This window comes from Platalea leucorodia, assembly GCF_965183815.1.
Source record: "Platalea leucorodia genome assembly, chromosome: 6".
Taxonomy (NCBI): domain Eukaryota; kingdom Metazoa; phylum Chordata; class Aves; order Pelecaniformes; family Threskiornithidae; genus Platalea; species Platalea leucorodia.
The window spans coordinates 37,843,546-37,867,615 of record NC_138828.1 but is presented as its reverse complement, the minus strand read 5'-3'; the positions used below and the strand labels follow the sequence as shown (position 1 = coordinate 37,867,615).

At 43.8% G+C, this 24,070-nt stretch overlaps 1 protein-coding gene across 1 annotated transcript; it reads left to right on the top strand.

Annotated features, from left to right (window-relative positions):
- The first annotated feature begins 1,162 nt into the window (after positions 1–1,162).
- On the top strand, positions 1,163–22,140 carry TMEM154 (transmembrane protein 154). The gene is made up of 6 exons (XM_082316437.1): positions 1,163–1,309; positions 9,726–10,031; positions 11,812–11,839; positions 13,032–13,117; positions 14,672–14,732; positions 18,616–22,140. Exons 1-6 carry the CDS (start codon positions 1,243–1,245, stop codon positions 18,629–18,631), a joined length of 564 nt encoding a protein of 187 aa, XP_082172563.1. The 5' UTR covers positions 1,163–1,242; the 3' UTR covers positions 18,632–22,140.
- Positions 22,141–24,070: the final 1,930 nt, after the last annotated feature.

The window sequence follows — 24,070 nt, the reverse complement described above, 5'->3', positions numbered from 1 at the left end:
CCAGAGTAAAATCTGGGGTGCAGACTCTCCTGGACTCAGAGGGATGAATTTTAGACCTAGCACTTATTTGTACAGTGGAACAAACCAAACCTACGGTCCAACTGCCCCCCCTGCTTGGGGACAGGTATGGTTTATTTCCAGGTCCAAATTCTGAGCCCTGGCTAGGCCCACCCCATATAGCAAGAAGATTGAAAATACTGGTTTTAATGTTGAGCTCCTCCGTTGCTTTTGTCCAGCGACAGGCGGTAACGTGGAAGCCCCTGGTCAACCCTCGCATGTTTCTGAGTGAGCGGGCGGTGGCAGGGCGGTGGGCACAGAGGACGGGGCAGCTTGGAGGGGCACAGCCGTGGCTCGCGGTCTGCACGCCCGGCCAGAGACCACCGGGGGGGAGCAAAAATCAGGAGGAGGGAGGAAGGGAGGCAGGAGTTACCTGCCCACTCGCCGCTTCCGTCAGCTGTGGCACCGTGGACCCCCACACCAGGCACTGCATCCAGGTGGGGCTCGAGACCTTCCGTCCCCCATTATCTACAGACATCGTCACACTGGTGTCTGACTGCTTTCCAGCTAAACCACCTGCTCCTAACAAAAAATGATATGGTTTTGTGCTTTGTCCTCTTCCCCAGCTCAAACCAGCCCAAAATACTCAGTTACAGGCTGCCAAGCAAACCAGCCACTTTTCCCATTTGCTGGAGACAGTCCCGCTTGGGGCTTGCCTTTTGGGATCATAAATGCACACGGTGTCGCTCTGTGCTGGGGCGAGAATTACAGCTCAAAAACCAAGGCAGGGGGGAGGCACTATTGAAATCTGCTTGCTCAACCACCCTGAAAAGCAACCTAAAACCTTCCTGCTAACACACAGAAATGATCTTTTGTGTCAGATTTATATTTGTGTGATGCTCATCCCGTGACACTGCATGTAGTTGAAGACAGATGGTAGTAAAGTCAGGAGGCAAAAAAGCAGAGGAGAGTAGGAGCGCGTTCACCTACGGCATAAAGGTGCTTCAGCCAAGTTAGTGCTTGAAAAGCAACTTCTTTTTTTTTTTTCTTCTTTCTTTTGCAATCATTGCTCGCTTGACAGGCCCAGACGGAATTACATCACTTCCTAAAACCCATCAAAGAGAGTCCATCTCCTGAAGAAATGCGGCTCAGATGCACCCCGGCAGGAAACAGGAAATGTAAATGTTCGGGTGAAGCAGGGAGCCAGCCGAAGCGCCCCTCGGGTGGGAGCACCGCCGAGGTAACATGCGAAAGCAAAACCTCATCGTCCTGCTTTCTGCCCTGTTGCTGGCCGGAGGATGTGCCGGGAATGGTGAGTAAGAAAGCGCCTTTCGCCTTCTGAGGTGAGACCTGCGTTTCATGCCTGCAGCAATGGGACCGAGTCGGAGGGCAACACCCTCCAAGCTGAGCGCTAGGAGAAGATCTGTGGGGACTTGCTCTCTGCTTTTTTTAGCTGTGTTTACCCTCTCTGTTTTCAGCTGCCTGACTTTTTCAAAGCTTTGACATTTTTTCCTTAGACCTATCCCCAAACGGCAGCAACCAAATCCTACAATTCCTACATTTCCTAAATTGCAGGTGTGTAGGGAACCAGTTTCCATGCTGGCCTGCCAGGCATTTTGGTTCTAATTTTAATTATTTGTTGTTCTTTTTTAACTCCACACCCATACTATCAGCATTTAATAGTAAAGTTAAAGATGGAGCACCGCTTCCATTCAAAAGCTGACTGCCGATTTCCGTAGTCCCAGTGCACTGAAACAGGTTTAACAAAAGAACAGTCAGTTCCGGAGACAAATATTTTGAATTCTCGGCTACAGAACAAAGTGATTGGCACTGTGGATTTAGGTCCTGACCTTTTGAAGGGAAGAACTGCTTGTGACAACATGCTGAAGCGTTGGGGTGTTGTTGCAGAGGCTCCCACCCGTTTGCAGGGGGTAGTTTGTTCCACTGGCATTTTGGCAGCCAGTGACTGGGCAAGATAGGCAGCTCTTTTAGTAAAACCTGGCCAGGCAGTGCTTATATGCCTTTCAGTGTCAAACAAATCACTGCCCTAGTGCCTCAGTATGGACTAGAAGTGCTTGCTGCCTCTGTGCTGCTACAGCGAGCAGGAGCTCTCCAGAAAGCAGGGAGAGGGATGGTCACTCTCAGCTATCACTGGACTTCTTCTATTAAGGTTTTAAAATGCATTGGTGAAATAGGTGGTTTGGTATGGGTATTTTTTCCCTGAAAACCAGTACTATAAGCAGGGTGTAAAACTGAGCTGCTGGCTCCCGGCGTGCTGCCGACCTGCTCGCAGTTAGGCATCTTGCTCAGCTGTAAGAGTGAGCTACGTGAGGTATAAAATGGTTTGGTCTTGTCTGTGTTGCTATAGCCCTGCTGTTACAGACACATTAGGAAAATATGTTGCAAGTGTTGAATGTAGCTCAGAATCAAAGCGGTCAGCGGAAAAAATCCTGCCATGGACAGAGCAAAACAGAGGTCCCAGGAAAATGGAGGGGCAGGACGCAAGCAACGCAGAGTGATCAGGCTCCAGCTTCCTTAGCTCATTTGCAGTGTACTGATCAGTAATATTGCATCACCGTCTCCACAGGGTGGAGAGACACCTCAGTCCCCAACGCCCTCAGCCCACAGCTGGGCCCCCCCTGCCCTTCTTTGCCATGGGCATTAAAGGCTGCACAAAGCACCAGGCAGATGTCACATACAGGTGCCTCAACCCACTCCCCACTGCCTTTAGAGGCTTCCTACCAGTAGGCCCACTTTTAAATTTTGTTTTATTTTGGAATGGTTCCTCTATGGGAGTGAGTCAGTCCTGCCAGAGCTCCCCCTGACTGCTGTCAGCCCTGGCTCTCCTGAGCCAGCCCCCCACTGCTGGGGAAGGGGAGGAGAGCACCTGCCAGAGAAGACAGGGACCCTTGCTCCCCCCACAAAGGCAGCTCTTTTTTGTGCAGCCAGCCCCAAAACGTACCCGGGGCTTACTCTGACTGCAAGGGTGGGAGGGGGGAAGTTGTGAACTTGGGCCTTGGGACTGAAATTGAACTGGAGGGAGAAGAGTTTATGTAGGGGTTTATATACCCGCCAGGCGCTGGTGGGTCAGGAGCCCCTCTGCTGAGGGTAGCCTGCTGGGGGGTTCCTTTGCTCTCACCCCTGCTTGCTCACAGATCAACAGGGCAGGACCTTTAAAGGAGCTCTTTTCCTTTTTCCTCCAGTCCCAGACACAGTCTTCACCTTTAAAGTGTTCTGCTGGAGAAGAGGGGCAGAAGCTCTTGGGGATCTCCCAGGTCTCACCTCTACTGTGTAGAAACGGTTTACAAAATAGGTGATAAGAGAATGATTAAATCTTGCAGCATAGACAGATTGAAGCCTTTGTAAGTCCTGTTCCCATACCTTGCTGGAGCCTTGTACAACCCTAGCCTTGCCATTTCGATTATGATTAACAGATGGTTTTCTCCCAGCTACGCTACAATTACTCTAAGCCGGTAGCTCTAAGAGCGTGCCTGAGGTCTCAGCTTTGGGTGCTGGCCCTTTCCCAGCTCCACACTGAGGGGACATTGGGGTTTGCACCAGTTCCCTTCTCCTTGGCCTTCCCCTTGCTTTATGCAGGCAGAAAGCTCTGCTGGTGACCTGCTGAGGGCCAGCAGTGGCCCTCCCTGCTCTGGTGATGGTGCTCAGCCTCGCAGCAGCCCTGAAGACCTAAAGTGTGTGCTGTCCCTAGGGACAAGTATTAAGGCCCTTACTGTAGCTTATAGGAAAAGGCTCTGAGCATACAGGCATTTCCCAGGGTACGCCATCTCCCTCCGTGCTTGGTGAAACTTCTGGGGAATTGCAGCATAAGTGGTCTGACGTGGGGAGCAAGAAAACGCGTCGGGGAGAGGAGCAGTAAAGTGTGTAAGGTCTTTAAGTGGGAGAGCTGGGATGGTTGCAGGTAGTGCTTTATTTTGGCTGTGTCTCTGTGCTGTTGTTTTGAGTTGTCATTCAAAGAAACATTGCTGTCAAAGATCCAGATATTCAGCAGCTTGTGCTGTGAGCACGGGCAGCAGCTCTCTCTTTGGCAAAGAAGTGCCTTGTAGGTAAAGTCCCCTACAAAGCCAAGGTCTCTAAGGGAGTGATATTTTTGATCTGTTCCCTTCTAGAGTAGTGAACTCGGGAATGTGTTTGAACCCATCAGAGTCGCCTGTTACAATTTTCTAGCAAAGCAACAATATAAGAAATGAAGATTTGCTACATCCTTTCTTTCCAAAGTGCAGCTCCCTAAAAAGCAGATGAAAACCCCTTTCTACTGAACACATCAATTCCTCGTACATATTTACTCCTATTCATCCCTTTTATCCACACATACAAACTTCCACTGTGTTTTATTCAAGTGCTTCAGGGGCATTTCAGAAAATCTCTCCTTTGCAACAGCAAGATTGTATACTAAATTTCAGTCAGCGACCCCAGTCTATTTTCCCTCAAGAGATTTTATGACAGTCAGAGAGCCTCCGAAGCTTTTGAATCTTTAATTTCAGGGGCCTCCTGAGAGCAAGGAGCACCAAGAGATTCGCATCACAGTGAGGTCGCACAGGTATCGCTGATGCAGAGCTGGAAGGCCATGAGATTAAGTAGAAGCAACTAAATGCATAAATTGGTTTGGAAAACCCTTAGTACTGGGGGTGAGAAATGAGACTACAGGTTCACAGTTTGACTCTAAGCTGCGTGACTGAATTTGCAACACCGGCAGTTAACGCAGCACTTCAGCTGGATGGAAGTACAGTGAGGAGAAAGCAGTTTCCATCATCTAGAAATGAACTTAAACAATTGTTTCCTCTTTCAGGTTATACCTAGATAACACTTTCTAAGCACCTCGTTTTAATAGGATCTTGTCTACAGATTAGCCATCCTGAAATGTTTGTGCTCCCTCATCCGAAGAGCGTATGCACCCGACAGCTAGCCTGCAGGCTTTTAAGGATTCCTCTTGCAGCCAGACTGACAGGCGGGACCTGCCACAACAGGCAGCTGGGCAAGCCCTGGCCATGGCAAGGAATGGCCCTTCTTACAGCGACGTGAAATGCAGGGAGAGGAACAGAACAGGGATGAGTCAAGCAACAGGAGAGAGGATCATAGGGACCACGTGGGGTTGTATGACTCTGCCACCAGAAGGAATGCGTGTATGGAACAGAGCGATATAGGATGTGGTAACTTTGCTCCAGCCTACGCAGCTTTATAGCCTTTTCTTGTTTTGTCACCCTCTTGTGAGCCTTCCTTTCACTGCATTTTTATAGCTTACAGGAAAGTTTGGAGAAACAAAAAATTTCCTTTTGAACTAATAAGCTTGACTATCCCATTGACATAGCTTGTGCTTTTCCTCTATCCCATCCTTTTTTCTTCTGTAAGTAGGTACTATAGTGCAATTACAAAAATTCCCTTCAGAGACCCCTGTCCTCGAGTCTGATGAGAAGGCAGCAGGGAGACTGATGATTTTACAGCAGAACCAAATGTGCTGACTGCTGGCTATTTTCCTTTGCCTTGCATCCAGCTGAAATCAGAAACCTGTTTGCCTGCTTCCTTCATCAAGAAGCTCATATCGCCACCTCTGAGTGCTACAGTACAAACCTCAGAGGAAGAAATGCTGCAACAACAGAAATGTTTGTTTGTTTGTTTGTTTGAGATGCAGTTGTTTGGACTCCAGTCTGTGAAGCTGCTTGGTATATTCTACTCCCTCTGTCTCCCTTGAAAGGCAGGCTTGGGAGCACCTCCAAAACTCATGCAAAGTCCATCAGCAATCCAAGCATATTTTTAAAGTAGAAACTATTGAATAATACCTTATACCGTGGTATCTGCATACAGGGACATAGCTTTTTTGCAATTCGTAAGAACTGTAATGGAACCTTTTTTTGAGCCATTGCTAGTGCTTGTTCAGGCATTTTGGTCCCCTGAGGACTAGATCCTCTAATACCTCAGTGGTGGGAACCTGAGGACTTCTTAGCTTCCAGCTCCAGCTGTGCCCAGCTCCCCATCAGGGCGGGACACAGCTGCATGCCAGCCCCTCTCCCTTCTGCTCTTGAAAGCATGGAAAGTGGCAACATGGGCTGGGCTGAAGCTGTGGCGTGCTCCCATCCACTTCCCTTGACATGGGGAGAAGTCGCCAGCACTCATGCCCCAGGTGGTCCAGACAAAGCTGAAGCCGATGCGGTTGTTGAGTGAGCACCTGCTCCTTGGCTGAGACGTGCAGAGGGCCGAGTACAGATGTCAGACCGTAGCCAACAGCACGAGGCTGAGCTCAGCAAGAGAAAGAGCACGGGCTTTGCAAAGTCAAGGAGATATCTACATGGTCAGGTGTGCCTTTTTCCACTCCACTGGCCTTGGTCTTCCATCCTGAATGTATGTTATGTTATGGTCAGACTGCCTTTAGGAGGGAGCTAGTAGATCTCTGCAACATGAAACCCAAGCATAGCTGACAAGACAGTTCATGGTATGAATGACCACCACAAATCTGGCTCTCTCCAGGCATGGAGAAAACGTTTGAATAGCATCTCACAAAATCTCTGACTTTCAGATGCTCTCCTGCCCTGCTCCAAACCTTGCAATGTCCGGCTTTCATTCACCCTACAAAACAGTCACTGGGGCCAGCTGCAACACAGCCTGCTCACTATTTTGAGCACTTTAAACTGAAACGCTATGAAAAACAACAACTACCTTGGGGCCGACCACGTGGGTCTCACGTGGCCCGGGCAGCTGGCTGTGGTGAGCGCTGTGCCTGCACCGGGAGGCCTGAGTCCGTCCCTCCCCACCAGGCTGGAGGTACAAATCCTTCCTTGGTGCAAGCCACTAGGCCTACCCAGGTGCAGGTTGTGATTTTCCTCCCGTGTAAAAAATGCGATATGTGAGTGGCCCGAGCGCAAGAGCAGCCCCTGTCTGACAGGTAGGGCATCCCTTGGGTCCGAGCTCTGGTCCTCAGAGGTGACGGGCAGAAGAGCTGGAGGGAGATGTGTTGAGGCAGCAGGTGAAACACAGGAAATAAGAGCAATATCCTTGCAAGAACATTGTGCAATTGGCTGCCCGTCTGCTGAAAGATGTATTTAATTCACTCGGAGAAAAGGTCTCTGTAAGAGGAAATGGTATTCACAGAAGAGATGCTGTTTTGTCCCTGGAATTATGCAAAGTGAACAAAAATACGTGGCAGCAAGGTCACTCCCTGTGCTTTGCCATTTTCTTTGCCTAGAGACTAGAAAAGGTAATTCTATTTCACATAAAGACAAATGATTTGAAATCTGCTTCGTAGCTCAAAAACAGGCAAATAAAAAGTACCAGAGACACTGGAAAAGTCTCTCTTGGAAATCAAGGGCAGCATACGCTGCAGCTGAAAGTTTAGCACTGCAGTTAATGAGGTGTGACTGTTTGCTTTTGCCTTGAAGTCACACCATGCTTCAGACATTTGAAAAATCCATTTTAGCTCTAAGAGTAAATGAAAAATAAGGTATTTTCCCTTCACCCTTTCCCATTTGTACTATTTTAAGCAACGGACTTGTCATTGTCAATATATCAAATGCAGCAGATGACAGGTTTCAAGGGCGATGGCTAGAGGAGGAAAATGAAGCAAGGTCATCGAAGTGGTTCGGTGAGGCTGTGGATGTCCATCGGCTCCGCCAGCAGCGCAGTCCACCACACCGCGGTCCACCACACCGCGGTCTGCAGTGTGGACATCTCTAGCGATACCTTGCTGCTTTGTGCAACAGCAATTAAAAATGAAGCGGCTGCTGGCACCGGGGACTATAAACTACCTTGGGAAAGAAAAGTCAAGTGGCCAAACGAATAAGGGAGAGGAGCTCTCCCTCCTGTCCTCTGCAATAGGATTAAGGACAGCCAGCAGGTCACGGGAAGGGGTGGAGGAGCACACATGTAAGGGGTCATTACCTGCAAGGGAGGCAGAGATTGTGTTTTGGTCTTGACTGAAATACTAAATACAGGAGAAAGCGACAGAGAGACTATTGATACGAAGTGCTTTGCTACTCAAAAGCTAACATTTTCATTGTCGTATTGTGGTGAAAGAGTCTGGTGACCTTTGCAGTATTAAATACTATATTCAAGTATTAGGTATTATTTATTAAGTATTAAAATTCTGTCCTAGTTTTTAGGAAAGGATGAAACAATCAGGTGCCTGAGTGATAAGCATGGCATAAAAATCTAGATAAATCGCTGTCACACTCAAATCATTTTATTCGTTTGAAATTGGGTTTCCTGGAATACAGTCTCATGAGATACTCATCTCCTCTTTGAGACAAATCTGTCAGGAGAGGAGATGCTGCGGAGTGGATTAAGCAAGAGGTAGCGCTCTAATCCCAGTTTTCCTCTCTCACTTGGCATCCCTGGGAAGGACAGCATCCCTGTCCTTCTGATTTCTCATTTGTAAAATGGAGATGATAACTGCTCATCTCTCAGGGCCATTATGAAGATTAATGTGTTTACAAAAGCATTTAAAATGCTAAGTACTTTTGGTTCCAGTCCTGTGAGATTGGAAATGCCAGCACTGAGGTGCTGAAAACCTTAAGCTCTTGCTAACTCTAGTGGAAACTATGGCTGCCCAGCACTTTACAAGAACGGGGAGAAACATGTCATTGCAAAAGTCATGAAATCCCATCCTGCTTTACTGCATAAAATGAGAGCTGCACCATGTCAGCATTGTATCTGAAAGGGCAGATAACACAAAAAAATCATCATTTAATTTCATGCTAAGAAAATTACTGAAGGTTTTGCATTTGGAAATGTGTTGGTATAATTTATCTGAGGACTGATTCCTGCACCTTTGGCTACAACAGGATTTTTGGCATCAATATAGAATATAGTATCAGCCCAGCATTTGTTGTACTTCCATTAAGCTTTAAATCCACGACAGTCAACATAGACTCTTAATTAGCCTCAAAAAAAAGCTTCTTTCACTATTACCAATATATCCAATTTTAGCCCCTTTTCTTGCAAAACACATGATAAATGAAAACAAAACCCAAATCAAGGTTCAAAACCCCCAGTCTTAGCATTTGTGAAGAGTAACCAGCACTGACTCTTTACCATACACTCCTTCAGGCAGCCCGGAGGATCAGACAGAGGAGCAGTTAATTGCATCTGTATCCAGTAACGTCCCTGTGTTACTTACTACTACCTCTTCTAGTTCATGCAGAAGTGAAAGTCAGCAGCTTCTGCAGGCTTCAGACTTCCTTTCACCAGTTCTGTTTTTCACAGTGAAACAAATTTAACAAATTTGAGAAAGGCACAGAGGCAGGGAGACAAGTGAGGCAAAAGAATTGGTGAACCAGGGATAATGGTCTTCCCGAAGGGAGTACTAACTCCTTGGGTAAGGGGACGGATGAAAGAGGTTATGGCCTCTGAGGCTGAGGAGCAAAGCAGGATGGTGCGGTTTACTGAGAAGCAGAAGACTTTTACGTGAGAGCAAGACCGGATGCCAACCTGCAGGAAAAAAAGTCTGTTTGTGCAAGACAGCTGCATGCAGACAGACCATGCATGACGTGTCCCAGTAAAAGCCAGCTGAAGAACGCTGTCAGGACTGGTAAGGTTTTGTGATGAATTTGTGATCTAATTTTACACCTGATGCCCGAGACTTCAAATCTGTGTGTATGGGGCATCTGCTGATTTTTTTTAAGACATCAAACAAAAAGTAAATATTAAAGCTGTACGCTTTGACTCACTGATAATACCAATAAACCCCATAAAATGTTAAGTTGTCCTCATATATTTGGCAGGCTCTGATGGTTCAGGAGATGGATTGCTGATATTATCCACCGTTAGAGTAACACCTCCTCCTGCTACGCGTTCTTTGACCGCGGATGACGGCGAGCCAGTACTTGTCACTGCAAGCGCTACTGAAAGCATCTTTGAAACAACAAGTACTCCAAGTACTGAACTGAATGCCGTGAACAATCAGGACAGCCTAGAAGCAGCAGAACAGTCTATCTTGATATACGTTGTCCCCGCCGTGCTGCTGGCCCTGCTGATTTTGCTGATCACATTTTTTGTAATACATCATAAAAGGAAAAAGTCTAAGCAAGGTAAATTTGTCTTCTCACACATCAGAAGGATATTTTTAGGATGCACTCGACATTAACAAAATGTTATTTGGATGCCACATTTAGGATGTACTTCTCTAGTTGTAGTTGCACGTTTGACAGATAGGAAAGGGATCCACCCCCAGCCAGTGGTATCTGGGCACGCACCTCTCCTTGGGCGGGAGCTAGTTCTATTTCTTGGCACCACCTGCTCACGCTGCACACCCACGGGAGCCGTGGCACTGAGCTCCAGCTCCTGGCAATGCTGGGAACGGCGTACAGATGTAGCCGTCTGGCTGCAAACATTTGTTCTGTCTTCATGCTTAATAACTTGATGCAAGGTGAATTTAATGCTTCTGTTGCCTATACTGCTCACAAGGTAAAGCTGTTCAGAGCTTCAATAAAATAAGAACAAGCAAAACCATTTTAAGGAACACTTTTAAGGGATCCTGTAGGGTGATGGCAGCTATGAAGATATCACAGTAAATGAGCTAGGAATATCGTGGTCAGACTGCCCGGGTGCTGCGATAGGGAGGAGCAGCGCTTCAGGAAGGTATCTTCATCTGTTAGCAAAGAAATCGGTAACTTGGAGTGTCAAGCTGGAGAAAACAAACTGAGGTGTCATATTAAAACCACACAGTTGGTAAGTGAAGTCCTGAAATGGTTGTATCAGTGTCTGCACAGAACAAGAGTGCAGTTGTAAGCTCCTCAGCCTGCAGACAGTGACATACATTCAACACAGATTTCAAGTCCATTTGTCAAGGCATTTTTGGGCTGCACCTGCCTTATAACTGGGTCACCCTCGTAGCAAACTCTGAATTCACAACCAGGCACATAGTTGCCCGCCTGTTTCTGGGTGACCTGGAATGCAGGTACACTCTTCAGAGGGATGGGAAAAGTGATGCCTTGCAGAAGCACAGTCCTGGGATCTCTTGCCCTGTGCCTATTGCTTGGAGTTGGGATTTTGGGCATCCTCACGGTGGGGGCAGACGGCTCCATGGTCCTGGGGTGACTCTGCAGTCAGGGAATGTGGTGGAACAAGTGGGAGGTGTCAGCACCCATTGGCAACAATGAATTAAAAATAAGCTGATTTAAGACAGTATACAATGTGAATCCTATCTGTAGTTCATTCTATTTTGAGGGCTGAGGCTTTTCAGTCACTTGATTCCTGGAGGGGAAGTTATTTATCTGAATAATGGCTGTTACACTATTTTTTTTCCCCATCTCTACTTTGTCGTGGGGTCATAACTAGCTTTGGATCCCTTTTAACATCTGGCTAGTTCAGCTTCATTTGCCTAACTGAGATTTAATCTGCCATGCAAGTCCATCTCCCCTTTCTTCTCTCTATGAGTGGCTCCCAGAGTCTCCAGGCAGAGCCGGATTGCCTGCGTGTAGTCTGCAGCAAAATGTCCTGACACTTCCAATAAACAATTTTTTTGCAGCAGTGGTTCCTTTTCAGAGTACCATTTCTCTCATGACATCTGTTTTGCTCAGGGAAGCGTGCATCTGCCGTGTCCTGCCCACCACGGCGCTAACAGTCGGTTTCCTCCCAGCACGGCTGAGCTAATAATGAGCTGCTTTTAGTGTGTTCAAGATTAAAAATAATGGGTTCCTCTGGAAATTACAAACAGGATGAGATATTTTGTCTTTCATCTACAAGTTAACTATTACGCCTTTTGAAAGTGCAACCTGTTTTACATGACCCTATTCAAGGCTTGCTTGCAGTCTCGACCTTGTATATACAAAAAGCAGAACTATGAACACCAACTTTTTTCTTTTCCAGATGAGCTGGGAAGCGAAAATGTGAAAAGGTAAAGTTTATGAACATCGCTCTCTTGTTTTTGATGCTTTTACTCTAACAGGGTTTTATGATTTTTGGCTCCTTCACTGCCTGTTTTAATTTAACCATACACTAAACACCATTACCTTTTGCCTGCCATCAGTTGCTCCAGTTAACTCTCTCTAGAGGTAGCTAAAGCGTGACTTCAGTATCTAGCTGAAGGTGTAAGACTAGAGCAGGAGTTACGGCAGCCGAGGTGAGCACCGCCCCACAGGCAGCCACCACCCGCAGCTGCCCCTACGCCTGCTCTAGGCACCCCTGGCTCTGCCAGCCACAAGGCACCACAAGACACACAAGGTGCCCTGTGAGCAAAGGGGATCAGTTCCCAGGCTCATCACAGGCATTTACTACTTGGAATAAGCTCTGTGTCTTGCTCCCTTGTTTTTCAAGTTTGTCTTCTCACTCTGCGGCGAGGCAGAAAGGCTCTCCCAGCTGCAGTGGAAGCAATGCCTTAGCTGCTGGGAAAACAAGCCAAAAGCTGTGTGGCTCTTATCAGAGTGATAATTTTTATCATCATCTTTTATTGAGCTCCATCTTGCTAATCAATACTGGAAGTTATTAAATTGGCTTCACGGGGCAAAAAAGGGTTTTTTGCTAAAAATATTTTTTCTACCGTGTGACTCCAGGAATGATCAGCAAAGGGAAGCTAAACGGAGACATTTACATAAATGCAGAGGTACTCTACTCACGAGCTTTGCTTCTGAGGTCACTGCCAATGTCAGTGACAGCTAGGATGAAACTTCAGGCCCTCTGCTTTTATCACTGGAAAAACAGGACTTTTGCCATGTGTTCCAGCAGGGCAGAGAAACTATTTTATTTTTCAGTTTTCTATTTACAGTAGGGACAGATCTCAAATAGCTGCAGTAATCCTGTGCTCTGGCATACCCCAGACTGCACCGCCTGAGTCCCTCTGCGTGTGATGTCCCAGCCAGCCCTACCTCTGCCCAGGACCGGCGCCTCACTGCCGCTCCTTCGCATCTGTTTGCAGCCATTTCATTCACACCCACTAGGCTGACATCTTCTCAGATGACTAGGCTAGGATGGCTTTCCAGAGTTTATACATGTGTCTGGAATTAGGAAAGACTGATACAAAATTACTACATTATAAGTTGTTTGAATTAAGCATTTTGTGTAATGCCTATTTTTTCCCCCTTCCTCTGAAGTCCTATTTTTGAAGAAGACACGCCCTCTGTTATGGAGATAGAAATGGAAGAGCTTGATAAATGGATGAACAGCATGAACAAAAATGGTACACGGTAACCCCTCTACTCCATCGTCCCTCTCTTTCTAGCTGATGTAGATCCCATGCATAGAAAATCAATGTAAGGCATTTTGTATGTATGTCACTGCTTTTCCTACAACATTTTTAGTTGTGTTCTTGACTCCCTGCTACTAAAATAGCAGCACAAATGTCAGAGGTAGAATTGTTCAGAGGAGTATTTTAGTTTGTGTGGGAGCTTATTTTTAACATACGATGGAATATCATAAATGTTTTGAGTTTCCAGTAGGCACTTCTATTAAACACACATATAGCTGTGAACAGTATTTATATTTTTAAATACACATTTTTAATGCCAAATACTAGTTTCTCTGAAGCATCCAGTCCTTTCAGTCTTCAGAGTTTCTACAGTTCTGTGCTCCACATTGTGCTATTGTAGAAGAAACACGCATTTACTCATAGTTCAGACCACCGTTTACTCAAAATTGCTGCCGGGATCCTATGAATACATCCTTCCCCTCTGTGTCCGGTCTCTCGCTTGTCATCTCTACTGCATGAAACACAAGCTGCTCGTTGCTACCAGCACCATTCACCACCTACACCCTCTCTGGCAAGCCTATCAGCCCTTGGAGCAATTAGTACCTGCGGTAACTACCACCAGCAGCATCTTCAGCAACCTCTTAGCTACTTCTAAGTATGTTGTATTCCCCCCCCCCCCCCCCCCCCCCATTTTCCTCCCAGCTGAAATCTCCTGGTCAAAATCTCTAAGGGCCCTGTGTCCTCCTTCAAGGCTCTCCTCAAAAAATGCAGGTCTTCGGTAAGGTGTGAATTAACTGAGGCCTGATTTTGAACTGCTAACAGCTTTTCACTGGCTAGGAAATGCTAAAACCCTGATACTTTTTTCATTTCTGGTCCCTTGCCTTATATCCAAATGGCTCATTTGCCTGACCTCCTAGGGATGCTTTGTTTTTCAGGATATAAAACTCTTCGGAGCATTTCTTTGCATTAGCACAGTGCTCCACATGATGGGGTTTTGACCTTCACGGTGCATAAGCTCTAGCAGAAAACATGTGCTAAGCAGCAGTAGTGAAATAGAGACATATAGTACACGGGGAAATAGCGCTGTAAAATATTTTTTTAAATTCTGTGGACAGAAGGAAGCAAATAGTTTACATGATAGGGGTTTTTTTTGTTAGTGTTCCCCTAAAGCCCAGCCCCAAATTCCCAGCTGGACTACAAAGCATAGGCGCAACTATAAGCAGTGGAAGATTAACAAATAGTCCTCCCCAGGGTAGTTTACGGGAAACAGTCCTCAAAAGTAGCTCATTTGCATAGGTGCACATAGACAACTGAAAAATATACAGTAAAGAAATTACAGCAACACCTATCAAAGGTAAGGAAGATTTAAAACACATAACATTTACACCATGTGGACTATGCTGATTTTACAGATAAAAGGGTGCAGAATAGCATCTGCAGTTTTACATTCTAGAGACACTGCACTAGAAAAGTTGATGCAATTTTGAAATAAATGGAGAATAACTACCAAGAGTAACTACAGTTTTGTTTCTTATCCTTTTTCAGCTGACTGTGAATGTTTGCCTACTGTAAGAGAAGAAGAAAAAGAATCAATAGCCAACCCAAGGTACTTTTAATTCATTATACTATTTGAAGAAATATGAGATTATGAAATGATATTGATCATTTTTCTAATATATAAATTGAGTGATTCTTTGGTCTATTTAAGTTTTAAAGGTTTTCTATATAGGGACTTTAATTTCAACTCAAACAAATGGTTTGATGCTCTTATTTCTAAACCAGTCTCTGCCTGTAAATTGCACTCCTAAATAATCTTGTGGTTGCAAACCTGTACGAGACAGATGGCACAGACGGAGTTTCACTCGCTGATCAGACTTTAATCACAGTTTCCCAAGGTGTTAATACAAGCTTTCAGCATAGCTTCCTTGGCACTCCTCACCAGTGCGGACACCCAGCTCCCCTCTGCCACCGGGTGCCTATAGGTCCCTGGGAACCACTACCAGATGTTTTGGCTGGAGCTATGACCTGCCAGGCAGGGGTTTGTCTGACCCCAAGAGAAACCCAAAGGATCTTCCTAATGCCCTGTGCAGCGCTTCCCTGGAGCTAACACTAGCTTACAGTCCAAGCAGAGATCCCAGAGGGATGCAAAACCGCAATCCTGACAGCTTGTAAACTTAAAAACTTTCTGGCTGGTTTCCTCAGGATTTTGGCCAGAACCCCTAAAGCCCTCTCAAACTCCCATTTTCCCTAATGAAAAATTCTGGTTCCAGCTGGAGGCAAGGGGCTGTACATCACCCTTGCCTGCACACTTGCATTTCAGCTGCATTTTGGGGAGCGGGCAAAGCAGCTCCTCTGTGCCAGGTTATGATAACAAACAATTAAACCATCCTGTGTGCCAAGAAAATCCCTGGTGCAGTGGAAGCAACAGATGCAAGCAGGCAAGGCTGGAAGCAGGGCAGGGGGGTGTGGCAGGAGGAGGACCTGGGTCTTCCCCTTCACATGGCACCAGATAACTCAGCTGAATGTGACACTCCGATGGAGCTGCACCTCCCACTGTAGACCATAATATCCCAGCACCCCTCTTTTCTGAGTTTCCTTGCTCAGGAGTGAAATAGCAGTAATGTTAAATCACCACTGCTGGAGAGTTTGCAACTCAGTTGCTCCAAAGCTGCAGTTTCAGGGTAGCTTTTGGATGGGGCTGCTCCACCGCAGCTATTTGTATTTAAAAGGTTTCTGCTTATGCCTATTGCAAGAGAAAGAGTTGCTGTTGTGTAGGGTTTTTTTTTTGTTTTGTTTTGGTTGGTTTTTTCTTTTTAAAAAAAAAAAAAAAAAAAGAAACAGAGACTTAGACCCTAGGTTCCAGATACAAGCAAGCACGATAATTTTACCCTGAGCAGCTGGAAAAGATGCTGGATTTGCTAGCCATCTGGGTCTTCCCTTCCAGCCTCTAAATGATAACTCAGAGGCGGAAAATTGTTAAGGAGAGGCAGCCACACAGTGATTCTCCAAAAGCAGATTTGCTGAGCATACCACTGACTATAGTAGGGAGTATAGGACAAAGTGTGCTTTAGCCATATGCTAACACCAGCAGAAGTTAGTCATCCTATAAAAGGCTTTTTAGGCACAACAACACCCTGAGCATAAAGTTTACTTTCCAAAACTTAAACAATTCATTTTCAGAAAAAAAAAAATCATCATGACCTACCAGCTTGAACTGACATTTTAAATACTGTCATTGCTAAAGTGCTTTTGTACTGGATTTGCATTAACCTCATCAGCAGGTGGGGGTTTTGCTCCTGACTGGCAAAACCCATCTTTGGGCTACACCCTACCTCAAGTTCCCCACCTGTAAAACAGAGATACTGTCACTCCAAAGCACTATAGTGAGGCTTAAGCCTTGATGCAAAAAAGCAGTCCTGTTCAGATAAGTATGCTTCAGTCAGAGTGAAGGTACACACATTATTTAAGCATATTTTCTTATGACTGGTATCTTAGGATCAGACTGTAGAGAAATTTATGCCTCTAAATTGTACAAAGGCAAACCAATTCAAATAAAAGATTTATCTCTCAAAGATTCAGAGCTGCTCAGACAAAGGATATTAGTTGAATACAAAGTGCAAGATTATTAGGATCAACTTCAGATTCTGAAAGACTGCTTTTTTGGGGCAAATTTCTTCTCAAATTATGATAATTCCTTTTTTAGATTTTATTGATAATATTTCAATATGGGAAACATCTCAAGGCCTCACTGAACACAGCTGGCTGAGTGTTGTTCTCCTGCTTCATAAAGATGCCAGGGGGAGGTCATCAAGACTCAAATGTTTTGAACTATAAATTGATTCTTATAAGATATCATTTGGAAACATCTGAGACTAAACATTTCAATAATGACATTTTGACATTTTCAGAATGAAAGTTGTTCCAAAGCTACTTTTCAGAGTAAGTGACTTCTTTAATATAAAGTCTTAAAAAGGTTTGAAGAACAGAACTCTGTGGTGGTAAAATATTTCTAAGTGTTCCCCTTAACTCAAAACTACTTTTTCAAATTTCATTTTATATGAAATTTTGAAGCATGCTTCACTCCAAAGTGAAAAATATATCTGAAGTGGTGGGATTTCCTGGTAAACAAAAAAATTGGTTCCCATTTATTTCTGCAATTGAACCCTATCAGACCAAGATGTGCTGTTTTTCATGACCAAACTCTTACCTGAATAAAAAAGTCAGAAAGAGAACTACATACAGTTAAGCAGATGTTTTCATCAGCTCTTTTGAACAAGCAAAAAAACTATGAAGTAAAATGAAACAAAGCTATTATTATGGCAAAAATTTGTACTCATGAGCATCAAGGCTGCAAATTTGTGCACAAGAGGCAAGACATGACAGCCCAGGCTCCTTTGTAGCAGGAGATCACCTGCCTTGTATATAAGCTAAATTAAAAATATATATGTGTATATATTTTTAATATAGATATTTAAAATAATATATCTTGCCTTTGAAACCTAGTGCTAAAATCCTGATTGTGCCTGAGCAGAGAACCATGAAATCTCCCCAGCCTCGCTGGGGCCGGGGTTCCCATCCCATGCATGCAGGAGGGAGGGAGCAGGCAGGCGCAGCAGGTGAGGGCTGATGCTCCTGTGGTGCACAAGCAGGTTCAAGACCAATCTCTTCTCTGGGGACCTTTACTCCCCCAGCAAAACAGAAGCACAGCCTATCCCCTTCACAGCATGGGTCTTTGTAGGCTGCTGAGTACCCTGAAGCAATCCCCCCTGTGCTTTATCACACCTCCCAAGGGGGTTTGGTTTTCCCTGGGTGCTGCTGGGCACCCTCCTAGTCTTTATGTCTGAAAAAGCGTGACTCTTTCTTATGGAGAGATGTTATGGGTGGCAAATAAGTTGGTACAGAAAGAAATACTCCTTTCCCAGGCTGTGCCTCAGTTTGGCAAGGTACTTAAACACAAGCGAAATATTAAGATTATGAGTAGCCCTTTTAACTTCAGAGGTGGTTTAAACCCCTGCTGTTAACATTGACTGAAATCTAACCAGCCAATAAAAAAAATGAAGCATTTTTAATGTTGGCATGAACCATACATTATTAAGAAAGTGCTAGGGAACAAACTAGCTAGGCAGAAACCAGTGGGGCAAAGAAAATTCACCTCTTACAGGGCCAGATTTAATACAAAAATTCCATCTGTAAAAAAATTACCCTCACCTGTGGAAAGAGGGCAATTTGAATGCGGAGTCCTCACCTGGGAACAGGAGAAAGCATGCCCTGGATAGCCACTAACCAGCAGAGAAATCAGACCAGCCCTTACTGCCAGCATCTAGCAGCACAGATGGGGTCATTTCATGCATCACATGGCTGACACATTTGTTTTCTGATAACACCTTCTCATGGACTCCAGAGATACCCTTGCATATTATTTCCTGCTGAGACAACTAACCCAACAGCATGACACTGGTGTGTTTTTTTTCTTTTCCATGTATATGCAGTGATGGTGAATCATGAAGTCAGAACAGCAAAGAACTGGTTAAAGGGAAGCAGCGCACAAGCCAACGATCCCCCAGATCTTGGATAAACTGGATTTAAATATAATTAATCTCAAAAGCTGAGAGAAGCAAGTGCTTTTGTTGTGTCCTGCTACATACAGTCTTCAGAAAGAAAACACCACTAAGGGGAAGAAAAAAAGAAAAAAGTAAAAGCACTATAGTAAGATTAAGGGCTGATTTAAAATTCCTTCTGCAATAATATTCATCACAAATCAGGAGAAGCCTCTTCCCCTCCCTCCCCCCCAAATGTTCTCAAAATAGTCCCTGTTTCTGTCTAGTTCTTCAGTTGTGTATCATGCAGAACCACTTCTGTTCCAAGTTTGCTGGGTTTCTTTGTGTTTTTTCCATGTGTTTTTTTAATATAAACAGCATCCATAATTCCGGACTACCTTGGTTTGGTGGATGTGAAGCTCATGCCTATGCAATGTTTATTTTTCAATTTGCTTTTTGGTAACAGTGCACTGATTTGCACAGGACCTTCTGCTGAGGAGGTACCAGACTAGGACTGACAGACCAGCACTGAGGACAGACAGAGCAGCTGAAAAGCCTCTCAAAGGATTTGATGAAGCAACTGCAGCCCAGCAAGGGCACGGTCTTTGTAGTATGCTTTTTGGTTTTCAAATTAAAGGCATTGTAGAAGGGAAAAATACTATTTCGAGATTGCCTTTCAGTTTGTTATCTCCACAGATTAGTACCCTGGGCTAGCTTTCACCATTTAACCTTCCTCCCTACCCATCACTGTTCTCTAACCACCACCTAGTTGAGGAATATTCAACTTGAAAACATTTCTTTTTTAAAGATATTTCAAATATTTCACTAATATGTTATCATGCATAGCTTGGTTAAAGAGCAAACACCCCAAGCCTCTGGGATAACATCAAAGTGTCACTAACAGCTGACAAATACAGAGGAGGGTTCAGCTTTGTGAGTAATTGAGGATTTATCAAAATATAAACAGAAAAAAGTGTTTACAGCTAACCATATTCATTCATTACTGAATATGACTTGACTAGTAATTTCCTCAAAGAGTACAAGATTTCTTCATTGTTCCAAAACAATTTATTGCAAATATGGATTTAATGTATGAGTGATGGTAAGTTAATTTTCTCTGCTTGGATGATTTTTAACTTTGAAAAAAATGTTTTAATTTCATCTTTCACAACTTTTTTTTTTAAACATTCCCACAAGTTCCTAACAATAAACTCATTCTCTAGAATATTGATTTAAACTAATGGAATCACAAGGGGAAAAAAGTGAAAGGCAAATATAGAAAATTTAAAAGAATGGAAGTGGATGTTTTCCAGTAGCAGTTTTGTTAGCATCTTCTTTCCAACAAAGATGTTATGCTCAGACTTCCAACAGTTTGCAAAGCAGTAACCTGAAGACGCCCAAAACAGAGAATGCTTTCTTTAACAGTACAAAATGAAAAAGATGTATTTTGAGACCATTACCAGCTGTGTAGTTGGAGAGCAGTCTGTGGTGACCCAGCAGTTCATGATATCTGTGTCCAAGTGGTGATTCCTGCCCTACCTCGCTTCAGGCCACACAGCTCCACATCCAGCGGCCACTGCCTTCTCCATGAAGAGAGTTGAAGCGCACCTGGGACAAAGAAGAATTGGAGTCCTCACCTTTTTAATTTTTTTTTTTTTTTTAAACTTTTGAAGCTTACCCAACCCCCCCCAAAATGGCATTATATAGCATAAGTCAGTTCTGACATGCTGATGATCCTTCACCCTGTCCTAGCTATGCATCTACAATAGCATAATGCAGTAACTCAGTCTGCTACAGCATTTGAGAAGAGGCTGGTGTCGTGCATGTATTTTGTTGTTTGTTTGGGATTAGTGTTAGTCCCAGATGGTCCTTTTGTTAGATAAAATGCTGTACAGTTTCAAATAAGTTTCTCAGAGGCTTATAGTTTCACTCAAAAAGATATAAGTTTAGCATGAGGGAATGCATATTCTGTAAACTCACATTAATAAGCATTCCAGAGTTCATGATTAATCAATTTCTACATCAAGCTTTAAAATCAATTTTGCTCAGAACTAATGTCTAGGTGAGAGCTTTATAATTATCCAGGTTATGCCATTTACCATCTCCAAGATCTGGCATGTCAGGAAATTTCTTTTCCTCTTCTGGAACTTGCCAAGCATTGCAAAAAACAAAAAATGGTTTGGACACTTTTCTGGCCAATTTTGGATACAAATTATCTGGATCTGCTGCTTTTAAACAATACAAGTCTCACAATTGCTGCGTTGCTATTGAAAAAGATAGCATTTCATCAAGTCTTATCCTCCCCATGTGAAACAGACCACTTGTCAAATAATTTGCATTGCAATATAGTTATGGATATTTCTAAGAGATTCCTTTAGTACTAGACAAATACTATTCTTAGTATTTCTATTTTCCCTAAACATCTTTACATTATGGTTATTCTTCCCGTCCAAACAGAAATGCTAGTCTTAAACTATGGAGGGGTTCACTCATTCATGTGATACCTCACCCCAGCTCTGCACTGCCCCATCTCACCCTTCTGGTCTTTCTTTGATCTTCATTTTTACGTTGACTTCTGCATTTGGCACAGCCACTGCCCAGCACCCACTCACATTACAGCTGAATCTTTCTGTGGACCTCAGGTTCGTGGGTGCAGCTCCAGCATGGGCACTGCCTTGGCTCCTCTTCTTCACCCCATTTGGAATTTCCCTCTCCTGCTTACTTATGTGCCCATTGCACTCTTGTTTGTTTTACACTTGTCATCAGTTCCTGGTCAGTTCCTTTTACACACAGTTTATCTCAATATTTTAATCTTGTAGGTAGATTGAATTACAGGGGATTTAGACCATTTTATTCCTGTATTAGTACAGTCAAAACATCATAATATTTCAGTTTACAAGTATTACCTTTACACCTTCTGTTGATGCACCTTAATTTTCCTTAAATGATGCACACAGTCAGGTCCACTAACCCACAAAACAAAGAGCAGGGCAACCAGACAGCAGATAAGATACTAGCAGATTCTAAAAATTATTTTAATATTACCCTACACTACACAGTATTTATGCCTCTGCTGTAATATCCTCATCATCAGCCTGATCTGAGCTGACCCATCTCACCATCATCTTGCAAGATCTACCACCAACTGATAACTCAAGTTATTATCCCTCAGTAGAATTTGAGAAAAAGCATACAAATAGGAAGTCACTTGCACTATGTATTACTCCAAAATATTTAGCAGATGTGATGATCCGTAAGGAACTGTTCCCTCTTCTTCCATTTTCTTAAATTATTTCAGCAGTTATCCAGCACTGTTCAAGACAATTTGACATCTAGTTTACAGTGTGAGCACTTTTTGTCCTACAGAATGCAGAAAAGCCAAAGGAGGAACTGTTTGAGAAATATGTGGATGAAAACAAGGGTAATTAAGAACAAGCATCTCTCCTACATATGTTAAAAATCAGTATCTTAACAGAGATTTGTTTCAACAAAATAGAAGTAACTCCTCCACAAAGTTACAAACATAAGATTACTGGCATCACCAGCAGTTAATTAATACCATAATAGTCATGCCCTTGTCAAGCACTAACCCTTACATTAACCTCAGCAAAAAAGAATGTTGGTTTTAGTTTCTAGGTAGTTGTAACTCATGGATCCATAGATAACTATTGATCTGTGAGATAAAGTAAATTGCTTTGCAATGCTAAGTCTGATGGAGGGCTATAAAAAAACCCCAAACTTTTGTTTACTTTCTGTATATGGAATTGCTGTATGTGCAATTGTTTTATCAAATAGCTGTTTCAAATGATTTTGTAATTTATATATTTCAAATTCATAATATTGCTCAGCTGTATGTAAGAGTTTGAGATTTTAAAGACCCTTTTCTAATAAAGGTTTATTTAGTGTCTACAGGTTCTTTTTCCCATAGTCCTGCTAATCCATTCAAGTCAATGGGTGCTAATTATTTGTTGTTGATGTCAAGATTACTCAGGCCTTAGAAAAAGACGTACAAAGATACATATGGTATGTGGATATGTTACTCTTCTCAGCTAGCTAAAACTCGGGCAACAAAACCTGAAGGCTAGTGTAGTAGCCTTTCCAAATTACAGAAGTGCTTTGAAATTAATTTTACCTAAGCAAAAAAATCTGCATTATATTTCATTATATTTTTGTTTGGATATTCCAAAGTGTCTTTTTCAATAGTCAAGTTCTGGCTCCAGTGAAATTAGTGAACACTTCCATGATTTCTCCTTGGGTGACTGTAGCCATCTTTCTTTAATAATCAATCACTTCTCAGGTTATTCCAGTTAAGCACCAAAATGGGAGTCTCCAAATTGATAAAGCTGCTAAAATAATTTTCAGTGGATATAAAGGAAAAGGTTAAAAAAAAGACAGGTATTTCCAGATAGAGATTTAGAAGAGATTAATAAAGCAGAGCATTACTTTCACCCATGTTTGCAACAGACAGTTTCATTAGAGGGGAGCAGAATGGCCCAGGGGTATCCAGAAAGCTCAAGTCAATCTTGATTCTATGTAATGCTTTTAATGTTCAAACAACCTCAATATGAGAGCATCGTAGCAATGACCAGGCAGAAACTAGTCCTCTCCTCCTCTCTCTCACCTAAACATCACATCAGCGAGAAACTTGCCTTTGGTACAAGTACAGACTCTCACGATCTGTATTTTGGGGCAACACTTGCCTAGTTCTCTAGGGAAGTGCAAAAGAGAACTTGACTACAGAGCCCCAGGATCTGTTTTGACACCTTGGGGAGTAACAGAGTTACTCTCCCATCCCCAGGTGCTCACCCGTGCCCTGCTCTGCCCCATTGGCACCACCACACCTCTGTGCTGCCCCACAGACCAGGGGCTCCTCCAATGTGCACTAAAAGGAGGCTGGAATAGGACATGGAGCAGCTGGTTTGGCAAGGGGAGATGAGATGAAGGATGGGCAAAGGACAAATCCTGAACCAACATTATTATCAACATATCTGGAAATGCATCCTAAGCACTAACTCTGTGCTTAGGTTTTAAGAAGGGCTTAAATCATACTTTATGTGAATATTGGTAGGTAAAAAAATAGTAGTGGCATGGTCTGACACAACAGCAATGGACAACATCAGCTGCTCTCCCGCAGGCTGCTGTGCCCTTCTAGCGCATGGTTGCTTCAGGTCTGGTTTTATGCTGGATCAGTTCCCTGGCCTGATTTTGGGTGGGATCCCAAAAGGAGGGCTGAGAGGGCTTCCCTGCTACTACACAACCCTCCAAGCACATAAGCAGATATTGCAGAGGGGCGCGTAGCAGGGGACATGCATCATCATCATCCTCCTTCGCAATGCAAAACAAAGCCCAAGGTCAGTTCGTTCATGCAATCATGAAAACGGTCATAGACACATTTTGTATGTATGTT